We start from the raw sequence: 23570 nt of genomic DNA, 5'->3' as shown, positions 1-23570 counted from the left end.
CGGAAGATCCCATTATATGCTACAAAAATAAAAAAAAAATATTATGTTTGCATCGACAATTACATGATGAAGAAGACAAAATGGAGAACTATGAGAAGATACACGATACGGTACCTGTGAAGAGGATGGACGCAATTTTATGATAATCTATATGAAAGAAGGGTTCAAGATTGCCTCTTATATTAAGCAGATTGGTGAAACCTGAGAAAGAAAATTTTTGTTGCCAACCGTATATTAAGGCTCCGAACTTGGGATATCAGCTGGATTAGATACTTGTATATACAGGATAATTGGCTCACCTGGACTACTGGTGGAAAGAGGCTTGCCGCTACAAAGATAAATCCAATGATACAAAAATAAAAGAGTGGGCAACGCCTTCTGTATACATTATATTTTTGGAGTTTGAATAGAAGAAGGTTTCCTCTTTCGGGCCATGCACAGAAGAAGGCAACCAGGCTCGCAAAGCCAGCCATGCGCCCTCCCTACCATTCTGTGACCTAGCCAAAGGAGCGCCACCTTCACCGCTCAAAGCAGCGCCATCTCCGCCCGCTCCACAGCCTAGCAAGCAGTGCCATGACTTCAGCACTCCTTGATCAAAGCCGCGCTATCTCTTCCCATTCTGCGACCTAGCCGGCTCCATCCTCACTGTTTGGTAGCCAAAGTTCCAAGTGTCGTTTTCACCATTCCATGGACTGAAGCCAGTTTCCACCATTCCGCGGACTGAAGCCAGTTTCCATCATTCCACGGACTGAAGCCAAGCGCCATCTCCATACGTTCCGTGACCTAGCCAGCTAGCACCATCCACTGATTCGCGGACCAAGTCGCAGCGCCATCTCTGCCGATCAATATCCATAATTCCAGCGCCAACGCCAGCACCCTATGGCCTAGCCGGAATTACGAAAAGTCGTCAATACAAGGATCACAGATTCCTCATGCCTTCTGCCAAAGGTCAGCCAAATTTTCCTGGCAATCTCTTCAAGACTTGTCATTTTGATTTTATCCTTGTCTGTCACCATCTCATGCTTACCCCGCAACAATGCCACCGTTACGGGCTAAGCAGGAGACTAAATGTTGATGGTGGTTTTTAGTTAAGGGTTAAATTTATAAAACCTTGCAATCAATGTACCGTCACTCTGCAAAGAACCGGAGCCATGTAAAAGTGACGAGTCCCAACCTCTCCACTGGCACATTTAGTGAGCCGTTCAATATATTCACATGAAGTTTATCCAGACTGGCGCATGTAGCAACAGTCCCAGATACTCTGTAAATTTCAACACCTTGCTAATGTTATTCCCTAATATAAGACCCTCTGAGTACTTTTCCTGTGTTATGTTCCCCGACAGAACCCTTAATATTGGTATGGCATGACGGATTTGTGTTCACTCGCAGCAGAGTAGCACAAATTTCCAAGTATCAAAGGTTAAGGTCCTTGCACGAAATACTCAGTCAGAAAGCATACTGCTCGCTGTAAATAAAGAATTTTGTGTCAACACATAGAATTCAATCAATTTTGTGATAATCACAAAATTCATGAATCTAACTAATTTGCAAAACTTAGGGTTTTGCGTCCTGCGCAGTATATTGGGCTTCGTTGGTCGAGATTATGCTTAAACAACTAAGCAATTGATCCGTCGTGGATCAGTAGGTGCAAAGTCCTACCCAAAATCAGAAAACAGAAAATAACAGAGCCGCGGAGTAGGAGCAGCAATGAGAGGGAGCGTGGCCATGCCATAGGCTAGCCGGCGCCACTTGGCCACGCCATATGCTACCCAACCAGCCCTAATTCCTTTGTCGACCAATCAGATCGCTTTAAACCTGCCACACTTCCATGAGTTGCGGCTGGGCCCATACTTGCCGGCCCTATTCCCCGTCGACCAATCAAGTCGCATTAAACCTGCCATGCGCACCAAAAGGGTGGCCACGCCCGTGCTTGGACAGACCCCTACTTTTATTGACCAATCAGGTTGCTCCAAACCTTCCACAGCTTTAAAAGAGGTGGAAATTGTGTCAAGAAGTCGCCATACTAAGTTGGCTTCCCAAAAACCGCGCCAACATACTAACGGCATGCTAAACATGCCAAAACGAGCATGTCAGGCGCACATGCCAAACGGGCATGCCAAACGTGCCACTTACCGCGGCATCATGCCAAAACGTACCAACCCACTCTCTGCTCGTGACCAGCATCACAACAGACATCGATTTTGGCTAGCCTAACTGTAAGCGCGGCCATGCTCTAGTGGCGGTGGATGGAACCCTAACTTCTAATCGTGGCACAAAACTATGCCGCCTCGGTCCTACAACATGCCACAAGCCGTGCGGACTTAGGAAACCCTAAAAAAGGCGCCACACTGCAGCCACTCGTGGAAATATTTTCTTTTGTGACCGTTGCTACATGGTGGCCTGCCTATGGCTCCTATGGCATGACTCTGGCACCGTTTGTATAAAATGCCATGCCACGGCCACGAACCGCATGCCGCATGCCATATGCGGTAATTAGGGTTTCGGCATGCCAAACCCTAATTAAGGCAAAGTTGTTATGCCAACCAAACCAGATAATGTTCCACGGAGCATTGGGATTGATGTGGCCACTGAAACTGATGTTGCCACACCATATTGGAGTCTAACACCAATGTGCCAAAATCTAGTGACCATGGCTGCGCCAGGCGCTACTTGCACCATCACGCCGCTGGCATGCACAGGCTATGCCAGCCATTCCACCGTGTCACTGGCATGCACGAACTATCCCATCCATGCCGCAGTGCCACTGGCATGCGCTAAAGGCGCCACTGTACCATTGTCAGGCATCAACATGGTATGACCATAATCGATGGCTACCCTTCCTCATGAGATGCAATCTCGGCCATCCAAGTTCGCCACCGAACTGACAGACTTGTAGAAAGTTTTAGGCGACCAGCCGAGATGAGCCTAAATCTAGTGGTCATGGCTACGCCAGGCGCCACTTGCACCTTTGTCATCCATGCCGCAGTGCCACTGCATACGTTAAAAACACCACTATGCCATTGCCAGGCATCAACATGGTGTGGCCATAATCGATGGCTACCTTTCCTCACGAGATATAATCTCGGCCGTCCAAGTTCGCTACCGAACCGATAGGCCTGTGGCAAGTTTTAGGCGACCATCCAAGATGAGCCTAATAGCATCACATGCTATCTTCCTGCGGCAAGTCTCTTGACTTTGACTTGCCACACGTAGCAAACTGCTACATTTTTCCACGAAAACGCTCGAGATATCAAACATGTCACAAACTGGGGGATACTCATCAGGGTATTGGTCTGGCGGTTTACAGCGTGCGGCGTGCAATACGCCCGTTACAAGAAAGTGTCATGAAGCGGGACGGTTAATGGTGGCAAGAAGTAACGGGTGTAAACGGTTCCACTTCCTTCATCATGGAAGCACAGTTTCTTACGGTTACACACTCTTCCATCACTCAATCGTTTCCACTTCCTACGAGACCAGGGTACGTTTTATTATGACTTGTATAAATAGGTTCCACCTATTTCCACCAAAAAACAAGTTTTGGTCAGAACAAGAACACAGTATCCAGAAGTCACCAAAAGGGCTGATAGCTTACATTCTGCAATCCAGTTCCACTTTCTGATACAAGTCATAAAACAGCCACACCTTCAGAATTAACCATTCTGGTCTCAACACCTTCTTCGCTTCCCTCCCTAAGACCAACCCTTCTCCTTCACTTTGTGACCGAAGCAAGCTTGAAACATCCATTTATTGGTTTAGGCCAGGATTGTACAGATTGATCTCTCGAATCAAAAAGTACTCCCGTGCAGTGCATTGTTTAGGGTTTAGATTTGTTTCTCATCCACACACCCAAAATTACCAAAACCAGCAGAAACAGTTTTCACCCACAAACAGTCATCTAACTTGATTTGATATTTGCAAACATTAACAATATGATGATTATGGTATACTAACTTAAGTTTAACCTTTTTTTCTATGTGAAAAATACTAGAACCCCCTACCATATGGGTTCAATATATAGAAGCCCCATAAAATGGATCCTTCACTATCAACTCCATACTTTCACTTTTTGATATTTTTAGGCCCAGAACTTTTAATTTTGGGGCCAGATTTTGAATTATCCCGATTGTTGATTTCATCAATTTTTTTAATAAATCTTTTAATTCCAAAAATAACCTCCAGTATTTATAGAAGTTTTATAATGAAACAGAAACAAAAACCAAATCAGATTTCTCTCTACTCTCTCTCCGACGATTTTTCACGAATGAAATCAAATTATCTTTGCAGCTTACCGGAGATTAGTTTAATTCGCTGAAGCACACCTATTTGATTTCATTGTATTGAAGACTAAAGGAAGAACCACACATTCGTTATTTCCTAATTTGTTAAATTGATTCACTAGTTTTCAGATCTGAAAAGGAGGAAGACGCTACATTGAAATACAACAAATATGTGTGTTTCAATTTATCTTTTATGTGTTCGTTGTTTGTATTGAGCTTCGATTTTTTGATTTCTATGTTTTACTAATTTTTTTTTTGGAGTTTGTTGAGTCTAAGAAGAGGAAGAAGACATGTTTTGAAAGAGAGAAATCAGTATAGGTGTGTTTCCGTCTAGTTATGGATGTGAATGTTATTATTTTCCTAATTTGATTTCGATTTTTATGATTTGGATCTTACTGATTTTTTTTCCCGATTTGGTTGATACTGAGACAGGAAGAAGAAATAACATTGTTTTAGAAGAAGTAAAACATCAAATCTAGGTACGGATTTTGTTTTGGTTTGATTTCAACTTTGTTTTCATTTTTTTTAGATTTATTGTTGTTTATTTTTTCTTGCATGTCCGATCTGAGGATTTGTTGTGATTTTGTTGTTTATTTGTTGTTGATACTGAGAAGAGAATAAAGAAACAAACAATTTTGTTTCAGAAGAACAACTTCAAATTAGCTAGACATGCTGTTTTTTTATAAAATGTGTAACTTGAGGTTACACATATTTGTATTATTAGCATGTGTAACTTGAAGTTACACATATATGTCCTGTAGCATGTGTATTTGTACGCAGTTGTAGCATTTATATATCTTTTTAAGACATTTATTTTATTTTCCTTTTGTTGATTATGTTGATTGAATGGCTGATGAGAAATAATTTGTTATTTTTCAGAGAAAACTCACAATTGATTTGTTACTCATGATTTCCGGAAAGATATATGTGTAATTTGATGTGTTGCAGAGTCGAAATGTATGAGCATTGGACATTTTATGGTGCATGATTCTTGCATGTCCTAATTCTGGAATCGTTTGCATATGGAATTACCAATCACAGGTCAGGTAATGTTTTGGTATTTCATGTCTTTACTGCAATCTAATTATGAGTAGTAGTTGTATTTGAAAAAATGTTGTTTGTATCTTTTAGAAAAAAGAAAAAAAAAAGGTTTAGAAACCTTTATTCCATGCATGTTGAGTAATTGTTGATTACAAAAGCTAAATACTATGTGTAACCGCTGACTACAAAAGCATGCATAATCGCTACTAAATATCATGTATAACCGCTGACTATATGAGCTAAATAGCATGTGTAATTCTTGGATACACAAGATAAATAGCATGTCTAACTTCTGAGTTTTTTATGAGCATGTGTAATTGCTGATTACAGAAGCGAAATATTATATCATGCTTAATCGCTGATTACAGAAGCAAAATAGCAAGCATAACCGCTGATTATAGAAGAAAAATAGCATGTGTAACTTTTGGATACACATGTTAAATATCATGCGTAACTGCTGATTTTTTATGGTGAAATCCGTTTTGGATAGCTCTCTTGCTGAATCCTTCAATAGCTGGATTATGTATCTTACAATGAGATGTCGGCATATTCTTTTTTGGATTAGGTTTTAATACTGTGTTGGTAAAATTATTAATTAATATGAAAGATCTTCCCTGGTTCATAAGAGGCGGTAGTGCTGATGGTTGCATTGTAATTGGAGGTAGTGTGAGTGGTAGAGGATCACGTAGAGGAGTCAGATTAGGTGGTAGTGGTGGAATTGCCGAGTATTGTATCTACTATGTTGAGTCTGTAACTCTGTATAGCATTTAGTAACATATATGGGAGTGAAGGCGAGGATATTGGTCAAATTGAGCATGTGTAACTTTCAGTTACATTAGAAAAATGCATGTGTAACTCTTAGTTACACTAGAAAAATGCATGTGTAACTACCAATTACACTAGGAAGATGTTGATGGTTTTGATAGATTTAATGTGAAATCTAATGAGATTACGGTTGAAAAGGAAGAAACCAGATCCATCATCTCTATTACTCATATATTTTTTATGAATTTCATATACTTTGACCGAATTGCTCAATTTTGTGTACTTTACTTCTGATTCTATGTAATTTGTTGTATCTATGTTAATGAAATTATGTACTATAAGATTTTTTGATGTTTAATTTTGTTTTTCAGGTAACTTTTCGTGCTAAAATTGGTAAAGAAAATAGGAACTCAAGGTGTTAGGTTCAAGATATTACGGCACAACTATGGGAGGTAAAAACTAAACTCCAAGAACTTTGATTCTTTTTCAATTCTCAACATTCTCTGAACATCTGTAACTCTTAGTTACATGAGGAAAATGCATGTAACTCTTAGTCACATTTAAGCACATCTGGATTAAGATCTAGTTTTCTTGTCCCCATTATCAACATATGCGACCTTATTATTGTCCATAAGCCTTCCTGGTTTGTATCCAACTATCTGTATTCGTTGCCCCCTCGTGAATTGCATCAATTTCATTTCGTATCACAGTATACTTAGAAATTGTTGATTACACAATTCATATGCATGTGTATATGGAAGTTACACATGCTAATTGGATGTGTAGCTTATAGTTACACGTGCTAATTGTGTTTCTTTCTTCTTCTTCTATAGTACGTTGTTTTTGTTTGGTGTTCTTATTCTTTTGTGTCTTTCAATGAAGGTTAAAATAATAACTTTCTGAAGAGTAAAAGGAAGGTGTTGAAAGTGATGAGGCCAGAGTTGCTGTTGTATATAAGATTAGCAGGGACAATCGACCATGGAGATATCGTTGATGCTTTTTTATGCAGACTTTTCGATCACCAGACGTAGAAATTTTATGTATTTTTGTGTTTGTTTCTTCTTGATGAATGAATCAGTTGACTATTTGTGTGTATTGATTTCAATAACAATCAGTTATTAATTGTAAATGATTAATTGAGAAAATAATTGTAAATAAAGAGAAATGTGTGTATTCATCAAGTCATATGCATCTGTGATTTCTAAGTACACAAGTCATATGCATGTGTAACTTCTAATTACAATACGTAGATGCATGTGTGTCCGGAAGTTACACGTGCTATATGTAAGTGTAGTTGCAAATTACACACGTTAATTGGATGTGTATCTTATAGTTACACATGCTAACTGAAAGAAAGAAACATACTCATACCTGGAAGAACTTGAAATCAGGTACACAAGCTATATGGATGTGTATTTGCGAGTTACACATGTTATATGGATGTGTATCTGCATATTACACAAGCTATATGGATGTGTACCTACGAGTTACGCATACAAACTGGAAAAAAAAAACATACTCGGAGCTGAAGAATCTGGAATATTTTGTTGCGAGTTAGGTTAATGGATGTGTAGCTGCGAGTTACTCATGTGATATGGATGTATAGATGCGATTTACACATGCTATCTGGATGTGTAGATACGAGTTACATATGCTAACCAGATGTGTAGTACATAAACACAGAAAACAAAGTGACAGAAAGGAAAATATCAAAGCTAAAAAATGAATTGAAACACTTCATTAACCTACAACCAAATAGATTGTACCATTAAGCTAATTGTCACAACTTATGTACATCCTTCCAAAAGAAAGGTATATACTCTCAAAATAATTAACCATTTACAAGAGTATTCTCAGCTCACTTCTCAATAAAAAAACATGGAGCTCACATTTGAGTTAAGCTTGTGAAGTTCAAGCACATGAAAACTAGTCGCAGATGCTACCCCACCATGGCTTGATGAGGTTTTAAACATCTCTTCAATGTTGAGAAACTGAAGCATCTGAGCTGCAGTAAGATATGCATAGCACACAGAGGCGACTGGAACAAAAAAAAATACAAGTCACATCAATACCCAAAAGAAGTAACCACTAATTTTTAACTACTACATTAATATCATGTGAGATACATACTTCCAATACCATCCAAGATCGTGTACATTACTTTCATTGCCATTCAAAATCAGGTACATACTTTCAATATCATGCATTGAAGATACTTGTAGGTGTTTCAATGCCAATATACATGTGTAACTGCTAAGTGAACTCTAAAAACAAATTTTAGGGTTAGTATATATACATGCTAATTAAAAGAAAAAGAAAAAAATCAGAGCTGGAACAAGCTATATGAATGTGTGATTTCGAGTTACACATGCTAATTTGATGTGTAAACGGAAGTTACAAATGCTAATTGGATGTGTAGACGCAAGTTACACATGCAAATTGGATGTGTAGACGTCAGTTACACATGTTTTACATTATCACGTAACAAAAGTCATTTTACAACATGAACTAGAATATCAACATCAACATAAAATTGACAACCCAATATGCATGTGTACTTGTATATGAACTAGAACATCAAATACAATGTCTATCAACAACGAATTTTATGTTGTAAATAAACCCTAAAAAGAAATTTATACACAAAAATTACTTGTATTCAAAGGAAAAATCATTTGAACCAAAAGCAAATCTCGTTTTGTTCTTTTTTCTTGGATCTGTAATAAAAAAACAAATCAAATTAACAAATTGATTGATTCAAAAACTAAAAATTGAAAACTAAAAATCAAATTAACTAAAGAGAAATAAGAATGATGAATCATTACCTGAAGTAGCTTCTAAATTAACTGAATAAACCTAGATTCAACGCGAAAACTAAAATCAACTGAAGCTTGATTGAAGATTTGTTGAGAATAACTGAGGAATGATCAATTGATTTCACAAGTACAAAAACATATTGGAGGAGGAAGAAAAAGAAAACTAAATCTGATGTGATTCTGTTTTGATTTTTCGAAGACTTTTATCGAGTGTCTTAGGTTTTGATTGATGTTTGGAATACTTTCAATCAAATTTATCTATGGTTTACAAAGATTTGAATTTCGGCACCACAATGATACCAACGATACCTTAATCTGCGTTTAAATAGAGCACCAAAGTGTAGGGCATACGCAACGGTTCTTTTGGGCGAAGACAGATTGATGTAATATATTGGTCTATAGTTATACCATCTCGTCAGCACAGTTGGCAGGTTGCAACGTCATGTGGACATGATAATATATGCAGTAGATAACTTGAGGAAACAAAGTGAGATAGCAACCGAAAATCTATTTGGATTATATTCTCTGTTTTGAGAGGATTCTGTATCGATTCCTCGAAAAATATTTGGAAATCTATTAAAAACATTTCAATTCAACCTATCAATTAGTAGAAACGTATACTAGGACGAAAGAAACAGCCAACATGCTCTTGGATTGTATATTAAAAAAACCGTAAAAAATAATTATGATTTCATTTAGCTATTACACAAATAAGGGAGTAGTATTTACAAACGGTATTCAAATGTTTACATAACAAACGGCTCAGTAATAAAAAAAAACGTAAGAATTTGGCCCTAACAATGTGAGGCTCCAGGCAATAGCCTAGCTGGCCTGGTCTATACGGCTCTGTCTTCTTGAGCATCTAATTTTGCTATAATGATACACGTAGAGAGCATGAAAGAGTTCCACTCCAACTTCTCCCGAGCCTACAGTTACTTGTTGGGAAACTTGAACAGATCATTCTCAAGTCTCTAGCTTAATGGTCAAATCACTTTCATCAACAACGTTGTTTTGTTGTCCCCAGAGCTGTGCATATCTTCCTTCCCTTAACAAGAGAGCATTATGGGGACCTTGTTCAACCACCTTCCCATTCTCCAAAACAATAATCTGCAACATCCACAATGATTATATGCATGAACTTATATAGGTAAAAATAGGAAGGAGATTACAAAAGAAGATAGGAAAAGACAGATACTAGAGGCCAGTAGAAACAAACCATTTACCTCATCGCACTGCATTGCAGTGGTAAGTCGATGTGCAATGAAGATTGACGTACGATTATGCGCTATGGATTTCAATGCATTTAGGATCTCAGCTTCTGTTGTACTATCAAGAGCACTTGTAGCCTCATCACATAACCTAGCAACAAAAACATGAATAGTCCCTCAAAAACTTAATTTCACTTTTATGCATTTATAGAAAAGAAACTGCAGAGCAGGCATCGACTAGGAGATATATTGATCCGTTTTTAGGTAAAGGACGAGAAGCAGTCTCCTAGTAATTCTAGAAGTAGTTTCCTAATTCTAGAAAGAGAACTTGGGAGTCCTATTTTTAGAAGATTACAAACATAGGAGAGTTTCCAAACCTAGAATGACTAGAATATAGAAGTAGTGCTACCTATAAATAGGGTGCAAGAGAGTACCTGTAGGGAGGCAGGAGAAAGAAGAAGAAGAAGAAGAAGAAGAAGAAGAAGAAGAAGAAGAAGAAGCTCTTTCTCTAAAGCAATAAGATTAACGTTTCTATTGCAATCTTTTCGTTTTGTCTTTCTACTCCCGTAGTTATTCTCTATCTATCCTATTGGGGTCCAGAAATTGATCATATATATGTCACATCTTAACTGCATGTGAGTTCAACAACTCCTATCTTGCAGACACGAAGACAATAATGGACTAGAATGCAGAAGGCTGAAATTATTCAACCATAGCCTAATTACAATTCCAAAGATCTAGTACAGGCATCTTAGAATACAGTTATGTGCACAAAGGCTTTCCAGTCTAGCTCTTCGATATCTATCCCTATCAGGTCGACTCACAATCTCAGATGCCCCTCTTTGGGTATTGTAAAGAAGATTTTCCCTTTCGTTTTGGATTATCTGGAGGCAAGGAGATCTTCATGTATTTATAGGGACTAGAGGAGATGGATGAATTTCTTTTAAGATGAAGGCAGACTTAAATGGAGCAAATATCCTAAGTGTGTTTCAGGGTTGGCTCCTCCATATCTTATATACTGTCAATTCTATGCATTAATCTGAAGGGTTTCAACTCTCAACATAGTTCTTTCATTGACGAGACAAATGCCGGTTATGCAACTACTTACAAGATTGCTGGTGCTTTCAAAAATGCACGGGCAAGGGCCACTCGCTGCTTTTCGCCACCGCTTAACTGCACAAAAATAAATTGACTTAATCAAGTTAATTCAATCCTTTGACTAGGGGAATTACACTTATCTTCATATGCTAAAAAAATATATTTCTTTTTATCTACAAATTCAGAACAATTGTGAAGAAACTATTTAAGAAATAATAATGGTGGAATTCGTTGATAAAGAGGAAATGAGAATGACTGCAAGTGAAATTGCTCTAGGTTTCACAAAACGGGATGTTTTTTCACATAACTATCCATCGTGGAGAGTAATAAGCCAGGTAGTTGTCATCTGCGGAAAACCAGAGGTCCAGGACAAACTACACACACATCACCGGAGGATACTAATATTAAACACAAGAAGCAATGGTCACCTACATTGGTGGACAGAAAAGTCAAACTTAGCTTGATGATCTAAACCTCCCTCAATTGACGGATTTGTATGAGCAGCCATACTGAAATTACAGTGAGCTTCAGTTTCACTATTGCATAGAAAGACATTGGAAGAAATAAGAGCAGTTGATTTGCATCCTAAGACCCTCTAAATGCAAATACTGATAAGTGATAACATTATAAGGTGTACCGTTACTAACCTTTTGCATTTTGACTTAAACAAGCCGAAAAGCAACGACTGAAGGTGTACCCAAACACCCTCTAAATGCAAATATTGCTTCTAGTAATCCTTTGGTTATCTGGTATCAACACTGACTACACTCCAATACTTCCTTTTCGTCATTGATTTTCACTACTTTGCAATATTTTAAAGCAAGCTAGAAGAGGTATTGCTCTCTGGAAAATGGATGGACAACCAACTTGTTTGCATGACAATAACACACTAACCTTGAGTCCACGTTCACCGACCATAGTTTTGTATTGCTCCGGAAATTTCATGATAGTATCATGGATAGCTGCACGTCTAGCTGCATCATAGACCTGAAATTCATCAGATATTTAGGAGTAATTCAAGGATAGAGCTGTAAAAAGAAGACATTAAACTTGTCATTAAATCATGACAGACCTCTTCCTCTGATGCGGACAGCCGTCCATAACAAATATTGTGGAATATTGTATCATTGAAAAGTACCTGATCATCCAACCAAGGAACGCAGTGCTCATAATAAGATCAGAACTCAAAAACAAAAAAGGCAAAGTTCTAAAACCAGTAACAGAGTAAAAGCATAATTAATTGCTTTTCCAAACTTACAGTATCTTGTGGTACAATGCCAATAGATTTCCGCAGACTCCCAACAGTCACATTCCTAATATGCTGGCCATCTACCCTTATCTGACAGAATTAAAATGTTTAGCAGCCTTTCAAGGATATAGATACCAGTATCATGTGTTACACTAGGAGTCTAGGAAACTAAAAAGGAAGTGTCGGTCCTTACAGCTCCATTGATGGGATCGAAAAATCTGTACAGCAATCTAAGTATGGTGGACTTACCTGCAAATACATTTCACAGTGAACAATTACGGGTTCAAAGCACAAAAACTTACCACAGGAAAAACTTCCCATGATATGCACAAGAATAGATAACACTGACACAACACATAATCTACAATAAACATACTCCCTCCGTCCCTATTACAGAGACGGAGTTTAAGAATTTTATAGTCCCATTAGATATGCGCAGTTCCAATTCCAAGACTACTTTTTCGACAAATACCCTTATTTATGATGCATTGGTATCATACAATTTAGTTAAATGTGAGATGGAGATACATAGGTCTAGGAATATCTAACATTTGTATTGGGATAAGATAAGGGTAAATTAGGAAAGTAAGAGGAAATTTATGAAACCCAAATTTTTTCCTATTCTAAGAGAAAACCTCTTCTCTGCCTTTATATGTGGGACGGAGGAAGTAGTAGATAAAATTCAGCACCTCTAGAGACTTACCTAATGGCAACTGCAAGATGAAACTTAGCTTATATAAAGACAACTCTCTTTATTGATGTTTAGAAAATTTCTCAAAACTAAACACAAGCTCTAATCTTGCTCATATGATCAACCACAACTTTGGTGATCATATATATATAGAACTATGAATTCCTTTTCCTAGTCCTATTATCTTATTACATGTCTTTCCTTTTCTTAGAACTAGATGACTTCTAATTCCCTTAGGATTACATCAATTTCCTAATCTTGTCCTAACCAGCTTGTTAGTGACTTCTATGTTGAAGTTTAACCAACATTCTCCCCGTTAAGCTTCAACCTTACCCGTGACATATCTTGTACTCCAATCAGTTGTCTCATTTCTTCAAACTTGATCCGAGCTAATGCCTTTGTCAATATATCTGCTTTCTGCTCAGTTCCTGGTATGTGTTCAACGTTGATGATCTCCTTCTCGATACATTCTCGTATGAAATGATACCTTTTGTGAATGTGTTTCGTCTTCCCATGAAACACTGGATTTTTAGTGAGTGCAATTGCAGACTTATTATCAATCTTGATGAGAACTTTTTCAGGTTCTCTTCCTTTGATTTCACCCAACAGTTCTTGAAGCCATATTGATTGCTTAGCTGCTTCTGTTGCAGCCATAAACTCAGCTTCACAGGATGAGAGGGCTACAGTGTCTTGCTTCTGTGAACACCATGTAATAGGTGCTTCACCTAGATAAAATATATGACCAGTTGTACCTTTTCCATCATCTTGGTCAATATTATGACTGCTGTCACTATACCCAACAATTCCTTTTGATCTTCCTCGACCTTACTTCAATCCATACGTGATTGTTCCTTTTAGGTATCTTAATATTTGCTTCATGATGTCACCATGAGACTTGCGTGGACTTTGCATATAACGACTAGCTACTCCCACTGAGAAAGCCAAGTCTGGTCTTGTCTGTAACAAGTACCTAAGACACCCAACATTTCTTCTATAACACGTTGAATCAATCTCTGCTTCTTCTTGTGCCTTTGAAACTTTAAGTCCAAACTCCATTGGTATCTTAGTTGGATTACAAGTTTCAAGTCCTGCTTCTTTCAGAATTCTCCTTGCATAAGCTTCTTGTTTAATCTGAATCCCATCTACTTCTTGATGGACTTCTATGCCAAGGTAATAAGTGAGTTTTCCGAGGTCTGACATCTCAAACTTTGATGACATTTCTCTCTTGAACTCATTGATCACCTTAAGGGAGTTGCCAGTCAAAAATAGATCATCTACATAGACTGCAATCACAAGAAGCGTTCCCTTTTCTTCTCTTCTGTATACTGATGTTTCTTTAGAGCACTTAACAAATCTGATTTCTCTTAAGATTTGATCTAACTTTGTATTCCAGGCTCGAGGAGCTTGTCTTAGATCATATAAAGCTTTTGATAACTTATAAACCTTATGCTCTTGTCCTTTTACTTCAAAACCTTCTGGTTGTTCAACATACACATCTTCTCGCAATTCACCATGTAAGAATGCTGTCTTAACGTCTAAGTGGTGAATTTCCCATGAGTTTGATGATGCTTCTGCTATTAAGAGACGAATTGTCTCTAGTCTAGCAACTGGTGCGAAAACTTCATCAAAGTCTATGCCTGATTCTTGAACGTATCCCTTAGCTACAAGTCTTGCCTTATATTTGTTGACAGTACCATCAACATTCCGTTTTATTTTGAAGATCCACTTAAGACCAATCACTTTTACCCCACCTGGCTTATCAACTAGAAACCAAGTCTTGTTTCTGTTGATTGAAATAATTTCTTCTCTACATGCTTGTGTCCATTTAGTCGAGACCTTTGCTTCTTGAAAATTCCTTGGTTCATCATTAACAGAAAGTAGCATAATCTCACATTCTTCTGCAGCTTGAAGAACATAATCCTCCAGATATTGTGGCTTTTGTATCTGTCTTGTTGATTTTCGCAGTGGAATGGGTTGAGTTATTTCATCGATCTCCTCTTCTTCTTCTTCTTCGTTATTCTCAGTGTTTTCATTATTCTCTTCTTCTTCTTGATTAACATCATTATTTCCATTGGTATTGATGATTATGGGTCCTTCGCCTTCATCAATTACTTGACCCCATCTCATGTGAAACATTCCTGGATCCCTACTTGGTTCATCATTAGTTTCTTTCCAGTTCCAGTTTGCTTTTTCATCGAATACCACATCTCGACTCACTATCACTCTTTTCGTTGTTGGATTGAATAATCTGTAAGCTTTGGATCCATGCTCAATTCCTAGATTCACAAGAATCTGAGATCGATCATCCAGTTTCTTAAGAGTTGCAGAATCAACTTTTGCGTATGCTTTGCAACCAAACACTCTTAAATGATCTATGTTTGGTTTTCTCTTTCGCAAACTTTCATATGGAGTCATGTCTTTCAGAGCTTTCGTAGGTATCCTGTTTATCAGGTATGTGGAGTGTCGTACAGCTTCTCCCCATAGATAATTAGGTACCTGCATAGCCTTTAAAGAACTTCTTGTCATCTCCATTAGAGTCCTGTTTCTCCTCTCCACCACTCCGTTTTGTTGTGGTAGCCCTCGAACCATCTTGTTCTGAGACATAGTTTTTAAGGTTCTGAAACTTATGTGTCCTAACCTTGCGTGCCACTTCCATGTCTGATCTTCCAGTCTCATATTCAGACATAATGGCCTTCCAATCATGAGACTTATCTTGTAGAGTCTATTCTGTGAGCGTGAGACTCTAACTAAAAGTCTTCCACTTGGGTCATGAACTGTTAGATAATCTTGTCGCATTCTAACATCACATCCAACTTCTGTAACTTGTCCTAAACTTAGAATGTTGCTTTGTAAGTTTGGGATGAAGTAGATGTTTGTGACAAGCTTCTGTTCTCCGGTCTTGCTCTGAAATAGAATTGATCCTTTCCCTTCCATTTCTACATAAGATCCATCCCCAAACTTCACTTGTCCTTTGATTTTCTCATTGAGTTCAGAAAAGTAGTGTCTCTTACCAGTCATGTGATTGCTGGCTCCATTATCTAAATACCAGATTTCTTCTTCTCCATCCTTTGATTCGTAGTTCTTTGGTATTAGTTTCCCTTCGTTTAAGAATACAACTTCGTGCATGAAAAGAGTTGTATCTGCTTCCCTTGTTTCATTCTTGTTTGCTTCTTCCATCTTTTGTATTCTTTCAGGGCATACAAAGGAGAAGTGTCCTGGTTTATCACATCTGTAACAAATAATGTTTGATCTATCCTTCTTTTCTTTCCCTTGGTTTTGATCATTCTGACTTGTTGTTCTATCTTTTGAGTTAAACCTTCCTCCCCTTCCTCGGCCTCTGTTTCCTCTACCACCTCTTCCACGACCTCTTCCTCTTGTCGCAGAGTTTTGTTGGTAAGAGTTTGTGTACAAGAGTTTTCCTTGAGTTTCTCCATTGTTTTCTTCATCAAGGATTCTCTCTTCATATGCTTTCAATCTTCCAATTATATCTTCATAGCTAGTCTTCTTTAAATCTAAGACTTGTTCGAGAGAGGCTATGATATGAATATACTTGGATCTTGGTAAACTATTGAGAAACTTCTTTACCAGTTTATCTTCATCAATGGATTGTCCAAGTGACGCAGCTTTTGAGGCTATCTCTGATAGCTTTCCTGCAAAGCTATCAATAGTATCAGTGTCTTTCATCTTCATTCTTTCAAATTCAGACATTAAGGTTTGCGGACGGGCTTCTTTAACTCGATCAACTCCAAGATTACGTGCCTTTATTGCATCCCAAATTTTCTTTGAAGTTTCCTGTTCACCAACTTGTAGAACAAGACATTCTGGTATTGTTTGAAAGAGTAATCCAATGGCAACATTGTTTTTGTCTGGGTCCAATGTACCAGGATCAATTGTTTCCCAAACTTTGTAGATTTTCATTAGTACCTTCATTCTTATGGCCCATACTGTGTAGTTTGTGGCGTTGAGGATTGGAACTTGTATTGATGGTGGCGTGAACTGTTTTGCACCCACAATGGTGGTTTCGTTTTCCATGGCTCAGAAAAAAGCTCTGATACCAATTAAAGGCAACTGCAAGATGAAACTTAGCTTATATAAAGACAACTCTCTTTATTGATGTTTAGAAAATCTCTCAAAACTAAACACAAGCTCTAATCTTGCTCATATGATCAACCACAACTTTGGTGATCATATATATATAGAACTATGAATTCCTTTTCCTAGTCCTATTACCTTATTACATGTCTTTCCTTTTCTTAGAACTAGATGACTTCTAATTCCATTAGGATTACATCAATTTCCTAATCTTGTCCTAACCAGCTTGTTAGTGACTTCTATGTTGAAGTTTAACCAACATTACCACTAGAGACTTACCACTGCCACTAGTTCCTACAATTGCAACACTTTTTCCAGCAGGCACAGTAAAAGATATCCCATCGAGGATATTTCGTTCTGCTAGATATCTAAAACAAAAAGAAAAACCGCATCAAAAATCAATCATCAGCTAAAATAATAGAAACATCTCATAAAGAAAACGTCTGAAAGGATACTGCCAGGACTGAAAAATCCTTGCAGTTTGCAGATAAGGCTTTTAATGTGGACAAGTATCACATGTAAGATCACAAACAAATTCAGAACAGCAGATGATTGGCGTCTATAGATACGACCAGTGTCCAGTACTCCAGTGATTTTGTAACTAAAATTTATAGTGAATTACAAAGCTGGTACAACCAGGTATCTACATAAAGGTCTTGAGTTCATTGGTGTGGTGGTGGTGGTGGAAAGGGGAGGTACATGGCATGTGGAAGGTAAGCTTCAAGTGCCCAAGTCACTACAAAGCCAAGATGCGTAGGCTAGATTGCACCAAATATGTGTTGGAATGAGTTTCATGGTTAGGTTGTATTGTACAGTTAATGTTAGTGTTAAGAACAGCATAACTAGATAGTTTACCTAACCCTAAAGCGTATATAAAAGAGAGTCTCTCCTATGGGTGTAGTAACACTCTTTCACTCACTCTCTCTCTCTCTCTCTGATTTTATAATATGTACATGATATTAGGTATAGGGAGTAGTTACCCAAAGTGTACATTGTCAAATTCAATGCTTCCTCCACTCAATTTTAGAGGTTTCGCGTCGTGTGCATCAGCAATTTCTGCCCTTTCCTGTAGTCATGGAAACAAAACCTAATTGTAAACCCTTCACGAGATTATAGTAACCTCAAGATTAACGCACTTCACAACAAGCCACATCAAATAAGTAACAGTTATTTTCTTCTTGAGAGAGATTCAGAATGGTTGTTAATAAAAAGACGGGAGTAAAAGCTTAAACAATATTTCCTACACTTATATTATTCTTTATTTGTAGAAAAAATAAACAAACTAAGACGAGATAACAGCTATTGAAGTTAGAACAATTAAGATCAAGTGAGATTCTTACAAACACAAAACATATTAAAAACACAACAACCAAGCCTTTAGTCCCAAACAAGTTGGGGTAGGATAGAAATGATTGTGTAACCCGTGTTGAAGTTACCAAAAACATATAAAAAAATGAAGTAGTAAAAGTTACTAGATCATGATACTCCAATTTCCAAAGTTATTGTTGGACTTGGCTAGCTGTCTAAATTGAAAGTTAAGTTACAGAATCATCTTAACATGTATCTACTATTAAAGGCACTTTTTCAATTAATCAGCAGCGGTAATTAATAACAACTGATTTCAAATTGTTGTCTTAATTAAGTAGTAACTCAAATTATTGTCTTAATCAAGCAACTCAAATTAACTAGCAGTACTAATGTATTATAGCGCGTGCCCTGTGGTCATTGCTTGTTTCTGAGGAAGGAGACTATAACTTGAATATCTATAATAATATTAGTATTAATAATTCATTTTGCTGGTTTGAAATTAAAAAAGAATTGACAGGTGTCCGTTATGATCATCTCGCAAGAATTTGAAATAATCTAAATGCAAAGCTGAATACATAATTCATCAGCCACAGATTGATTTGGTAATAACAATATTAGTATAGAGGACTGATATCAAACGTTTATTGAAACTAGCCACTACTGCAAACCCAAGCAAAAATTATGTTCTCCAAAATCAATTTAAACAGAGGGTGCTCCGATATGGAAACTTTTCACAAAACTTTGATCAACTGCCTAGCCAACAATACATAAGTACCTAATCTTAAGAAGGGTCAACTATAGTAGATAAGTTCATGAGGTACCTCTAGTAATTGAAACATGGACTTCATATCAACAAGACCCTGCCTGGTCTCCCGATACACACCGCCAAGAAAATTGAGAGGAAGAGATAGCTGGAAAAGAAGCCCATTTACCATAACCTGGTATTCCAAAGTCACATTCATATCAAAGAGATTAAACAAGGGATAACATATGTAAAAACATGATCAACAAAAGGTTACTGAAAACTAACCAAATCACCAACTGTCATCTCCCCACTCATAATTCCATGTGAGCACAATACCATGGCCATTGAAAGAGCCGTGCTAAATATCACGTTTTGGCCGAAGTTCAGAAAAGCAAGACTACTGCTAGTTTTTAAAGCCGCATTCTCATATTCTGAAAAAGAATACTAACATCACTAAACAGCAACAAAAGTAGAAAGTAAGTAATGATATGCAATACCCATCAGAGTGCCAGTAGATTCTCTGCATTAATTAGTAATAATTACCTCAAGTCTCTAACAGTAATAACTAAAAGTGGTACAATAAGATACCGAGAAATGCCGGACACTGGCAATATCTTATGAGTTATGAACTATAGGAAGCTAAAGTAAAGTTAAGTATGAGCTGTAGAATCGAAACAACTTACTCTTTATGAACTCATCGTACTTCTCAGCTTCAAATTCCTCATTATTGAAATACTTTACAGTCTGAAAAGTTATGCAGCATTCACGAGTAAGTGATGCTAGTGGAAATTGCATATCTTCATTTAAAGAAACTCGGAAAAACAACAGATGAAAGAAAAAGGTTATCTCACTTCGTAATTGACAAGTGAATCAATCACTCTGGAGCTTGCGTCATTATCAGCCTTATTCATGACCTGGCTAATCTTAATTCGCCACTGGAAAGACAAAGAGAAAGTTTAAGATAATGATTGCTATACTTTTCTTTTTTTCTAGATATAGCGCAATATAACAAAAATTCAACTAAGAATTTCGTGCAATGTAAAAATAAAAAAAAATAACTTGTGAGAATGTAGTATCACTAACAAAACAAAAACCACATTACTGAACATGAAAGGTGGCACAATGATGTACAAAAAAAACTTACTTGTGTCACGGATATCGTGAAAGCAATATATGCAGCGACCGTTAAGGATGTAATCCAAGCAAAAGGTGCTCCAAATTTGTACGCCAGTATACCTGCAACCATTGAAATCTGTAAAAGATAATAATTATTTTCAACGGGAAAACAAAGAGATACTAAAGTTAGTAATGAAAATACACCCAAAGGAAAACTCCCCGCAAACCAGCAAGGATATGAAAAATCTAAAAATGAAATAACAAACTAAAAGCTCGTACAATAGTACCTCTAGGATGGTAGGAATAACATTGAATACCATAGATGCGAGAATAAAATTCATTGCGCGGCTGCCCCGATCAATTATTCGGTTCAGTGCACCAGTTTGTCGGCTGAAGATCCAAAAGCCAAATCAGGAATTGCCTCTCAATTTATCTAAGGCAACAAAAAAGTACATCCTGCCAACATGAACAAAGATAACGTAGATGGGAGTGGAGGATGGGGAAGGGGAATTGATCAATATGTATTATTTATCAATGAGACGGACTAAATCAGCAAACACCCATCGTGTACTATCATTAGTTCAAAATTCTGACAGTCTATGCTATAAAAGTCAAGATTTTAACTCCCAACAGTGCAAAATTCCCAAAGAAAAAAGGGTACAAAATGAGTACAAAATAGCCGTGACACCTCATTTTGGTTAGAATTACAGCAAACACGAGCTTTCTGCACGACTTTTTTTTGTGCGCCACTGTAAACAAAAATTAAAATGCTACAAGGAATTCTTATTCAGAAAGAAAAATACCATAGACTCGTGTCATACAATATACTAGTTTGGTAGCCGACTCTAGAGAGCATTTTGCCATAATAAAACAGACACCATATACTTGTAGTTATATATGTACCTGAGATGATTACGAAGGTCAAGATCATGCAAATGTGAAAACACCTGCACAAGTTACAGTCATCTTTTATTATATACCAGAAAGATTGTTGACACTTTGATTTATACATATGCATAAAGTCATGTGGATAAAACTAGAGAAAATACAGGTTATTCATGGATAACGTAGGCCACGGAACAAAAAGAGTTACAGGTAGGGACAAATAATGCGCTTCATGGAACACTGTTTAGCTTGCCAGGAAAAAATTTAAAATTATATTTCAGGATGGTAGTTTTGGAAACAGTTCGGCATTCCATGTGAATATCGAGAATTACATTTATGCACTGCAAAATATAGAAACAAATAGTGACCAAAGCAAACGGAGATAGAGAGATAAGCCTCTTGTCTACCTTCCTAGAAACTGTGCGAATCGTCCTCAAGGCTACTTTAGAAAACACAGCACTCCGCAGTTCTGTTGGGAGAATCACATTTGACAGTAAGAACTAAGGATAAAACAAAACAACAGAAGAGTTAAACAGTAACACATAAACGAACACACAAGAAAAAATCTTCACTATAAACACGCACAAAGAAAGACAGGAAAAACTGCTACAAGCTCTGTCAGCTTGAGAATAAACATACCATTCTCCGTATGCTCAACCAAAATATAACTCACTTATCAGAACAATAGACATACAAGAGTTATGGGTTATTTCATAGTGCAATACCGCTGCAAGCAGATGCCCCAGCCCGTGCTATTCCATACCCAACAAGAACAGCTACAGGGCTCACGAATAGAGCTAAGTAAGTAGAATTTGTAGCTGAGAAGGTAGCTAGTGAAGCAGCAGTCCCAGTTGCATTTGATAACCAATCCACAGATAACTTGAATAAGAAAGGCACTTGAACATTCAAAACCTGAAACACATTTGGCCATATCTTCTTAGAGATGAACAACAACTAAGCATCACCTTCAAAATCCAAAGCAAATATTTCTTGAAAAACTGAACTTGCCTTTGATCCAATTAAAAGACCCAATGCTATAACCACCCTCAATTTGAATTCATAATTATCTTTCAACCACAAATACTTTGCAAGAGTCTTTAAGATACGTATATCTGCCGCTTGTTCTTTCTCTTTCTGCACAATTTTATTTTCGATTTTCTTTTCAACTGGTTTACCATTCGATGTATCCCCAGCTGATGACGAGAAGAACGCATACCCTTTATGTATCGAATTCTGTTAGATGCACACGCATTTGAATTAAAACACTAAAGACCCAAGTTGAATCAAAACTTCCATAAACAGACATTAAAAGGAGTATTGGGCAACTATTTGTACTTACAGGTTCTCTAAAAGTTCTGCTCCCCAAAGGTGAAGGGGTATCTGATAAAAAACCATTAATCTCTTTGTATACTCCACTCTTTCTTGCAAAATTCATCTGATTGCGCCCGAATTCACCATAACATGGATGTTTTTCTAACTTTAATCTTCTAATACCACTACTAAAACATCTCTCTTGAGAAGAAACAACAAAATGCCTCAAATGACTGTGGAACCGGCACAAATACGATGCATTTCTATAATCACTCATATTTGGTCTTCCTCCTGTGGGTTTGGCAGATTGACAAACCCTAATACACTTGGAAATAGATATCATTTTTCCAACTCTGATCAACAATCAGCTCAAGAATTAAAAAAATACTGTTGGATTCCTCAATAACATAGTTTTCTTCAGGAAATCAAAAGATAAAATCCGATATCCTCAAAACCCTGAGAAGAATGGGCGGAAATCTGTTAAATTTTTGGTGGGAATGATAAATTCAACTCGCTTTCGCCCCTCACTGTATTCTCAGATCAGGAGAAGTCAACTTAGGAAGGAACATAAGCCTATTTAGTAGAGTTTTAAAATACTATTTTTACTTTTTTTTTTTGAAAAGGAAAATACTATTTTTACTGTTTTTATGAGTACCATTTTTTACCTGTTTTCATTTTTTATTTATGTTGCAATCATCTCGACACCTTGTAAAGCATTGTACGTGGAATTGCATTATTCTATTTCTGTAAACCAGCAGAGCTAGTACAACCATCATAATTGTAGCATATCTTTGATATATAAACCTTTCGATGAGCCCCTTTAGGCTAAGTCCTATGGGCTAGATTGGAGTGCTAGATTGGCCAAAAAGTGTTGCAAATTAAAAAATAAGTGTTGGAAAAAAGTTAACAGTGATAGTTGATGGTTCTCTCACCTAGCAAGTGCTCGCAGTCCAACTATCAGCGAGATT

The 23570-nt window shown here is 37.2% G+C and overlaps 1 protein-coding gene across 2 annotated transcripts; it reads right to left on the bottom strand.

Moving 5' to 3' along the window:
* Window positions 1-9527: 9527 nt before the first annotated feature.
* Window positions 9528-23144, bottom strand: LOC113290684 (ABC transporter B family member 25, mitochondrial-like). 2 transcript variants are annotated; one of them, XM_026540271.1, is made up of 20 exons: window positions 22631-23144; window positions 22300-22524; window positions 22017-22203; window positions 21699-21760; window positions 21310-21353; window positions 20694-20796; window positions 20435-20542; window positions 20142-20225; window positions 19974-20034; window positions 19576-19721; window positions 19367-19483; window positions 18218-18303; window positions 17517-17605; window positions 12648-12703; window positions 12464-12544; window positions 12278-12343; window positions 12100-12192; window positions 11216-11280; window positions 10123-10258; window positions 9528-10006 (listed from the first exon to the last, which is right to left on the bottom strand). In XM_026540271.1, exons 1-20 carry the CDS (start codon window positions 22943-22945, stop codon window positions 9863-9865), a joined length of 2268 nt encoding a protein of 755 aa, XP_026396056.1. In that variant the 5' UTR covers window positions 22946-23144; the 3' UTR covers window positions 9528-9862. The 2 variants fall into 2 exon arrangements, 1 of the variants encoding a protein (XP_026396056.1); XR_003331594.1 differs by lacking the exon at window positions 9528-10006 and having other exon boundaries at window positions 10182-10258; window positions 12100-12179.
* Between the last annotated feature and the right edge of the window lie 426 nt (window positions 23145-23570).

The sequence above is a fragment of the Papaver somniferum genome, chromosome 1 (genome assembly GCF_003573695.1).
Source record: "Papaver somniferum cultivar HN1 chromosome 1, ASM357369v1, whole genome shotgun sequence".
NCBI lineage: Eukaryota > Viridiplantae > Streptophyta > Magnoliopsida > Ranunculales > Papaveraceae > Papaver > Papaver somniferum.
The sequence above is the reverse complement of the archived record's forward strand: the minus strand, read 5'-3'. Positions and strand labels throughout refer to the sequence as shown.

Bases quoted from the DNA above. Each gene is read 5' to 3' on its own strand.
- LOC113290684 (XM_026540271.1), bottom strand. From the start codon at position 22,945: ATGATATCTATTTCCAAGTGTATTAGGGTTTGTCAATCTGCCAAACCC. The intron at 19,484-19,575 runs GTTAGTTTTCAG...TTGGAATACCAG, and splicing joins AGATGACAGTTGGTGATTTG to GTTATGGTAAATGGGCTTCT. The intron at 17,606-18,217 runs GTAACTACTCCC...TTTTTGTTTTAG, and splicing joins TTTGACAATGTACACTTTGG to ATATCTAGCAGAACGAAATA.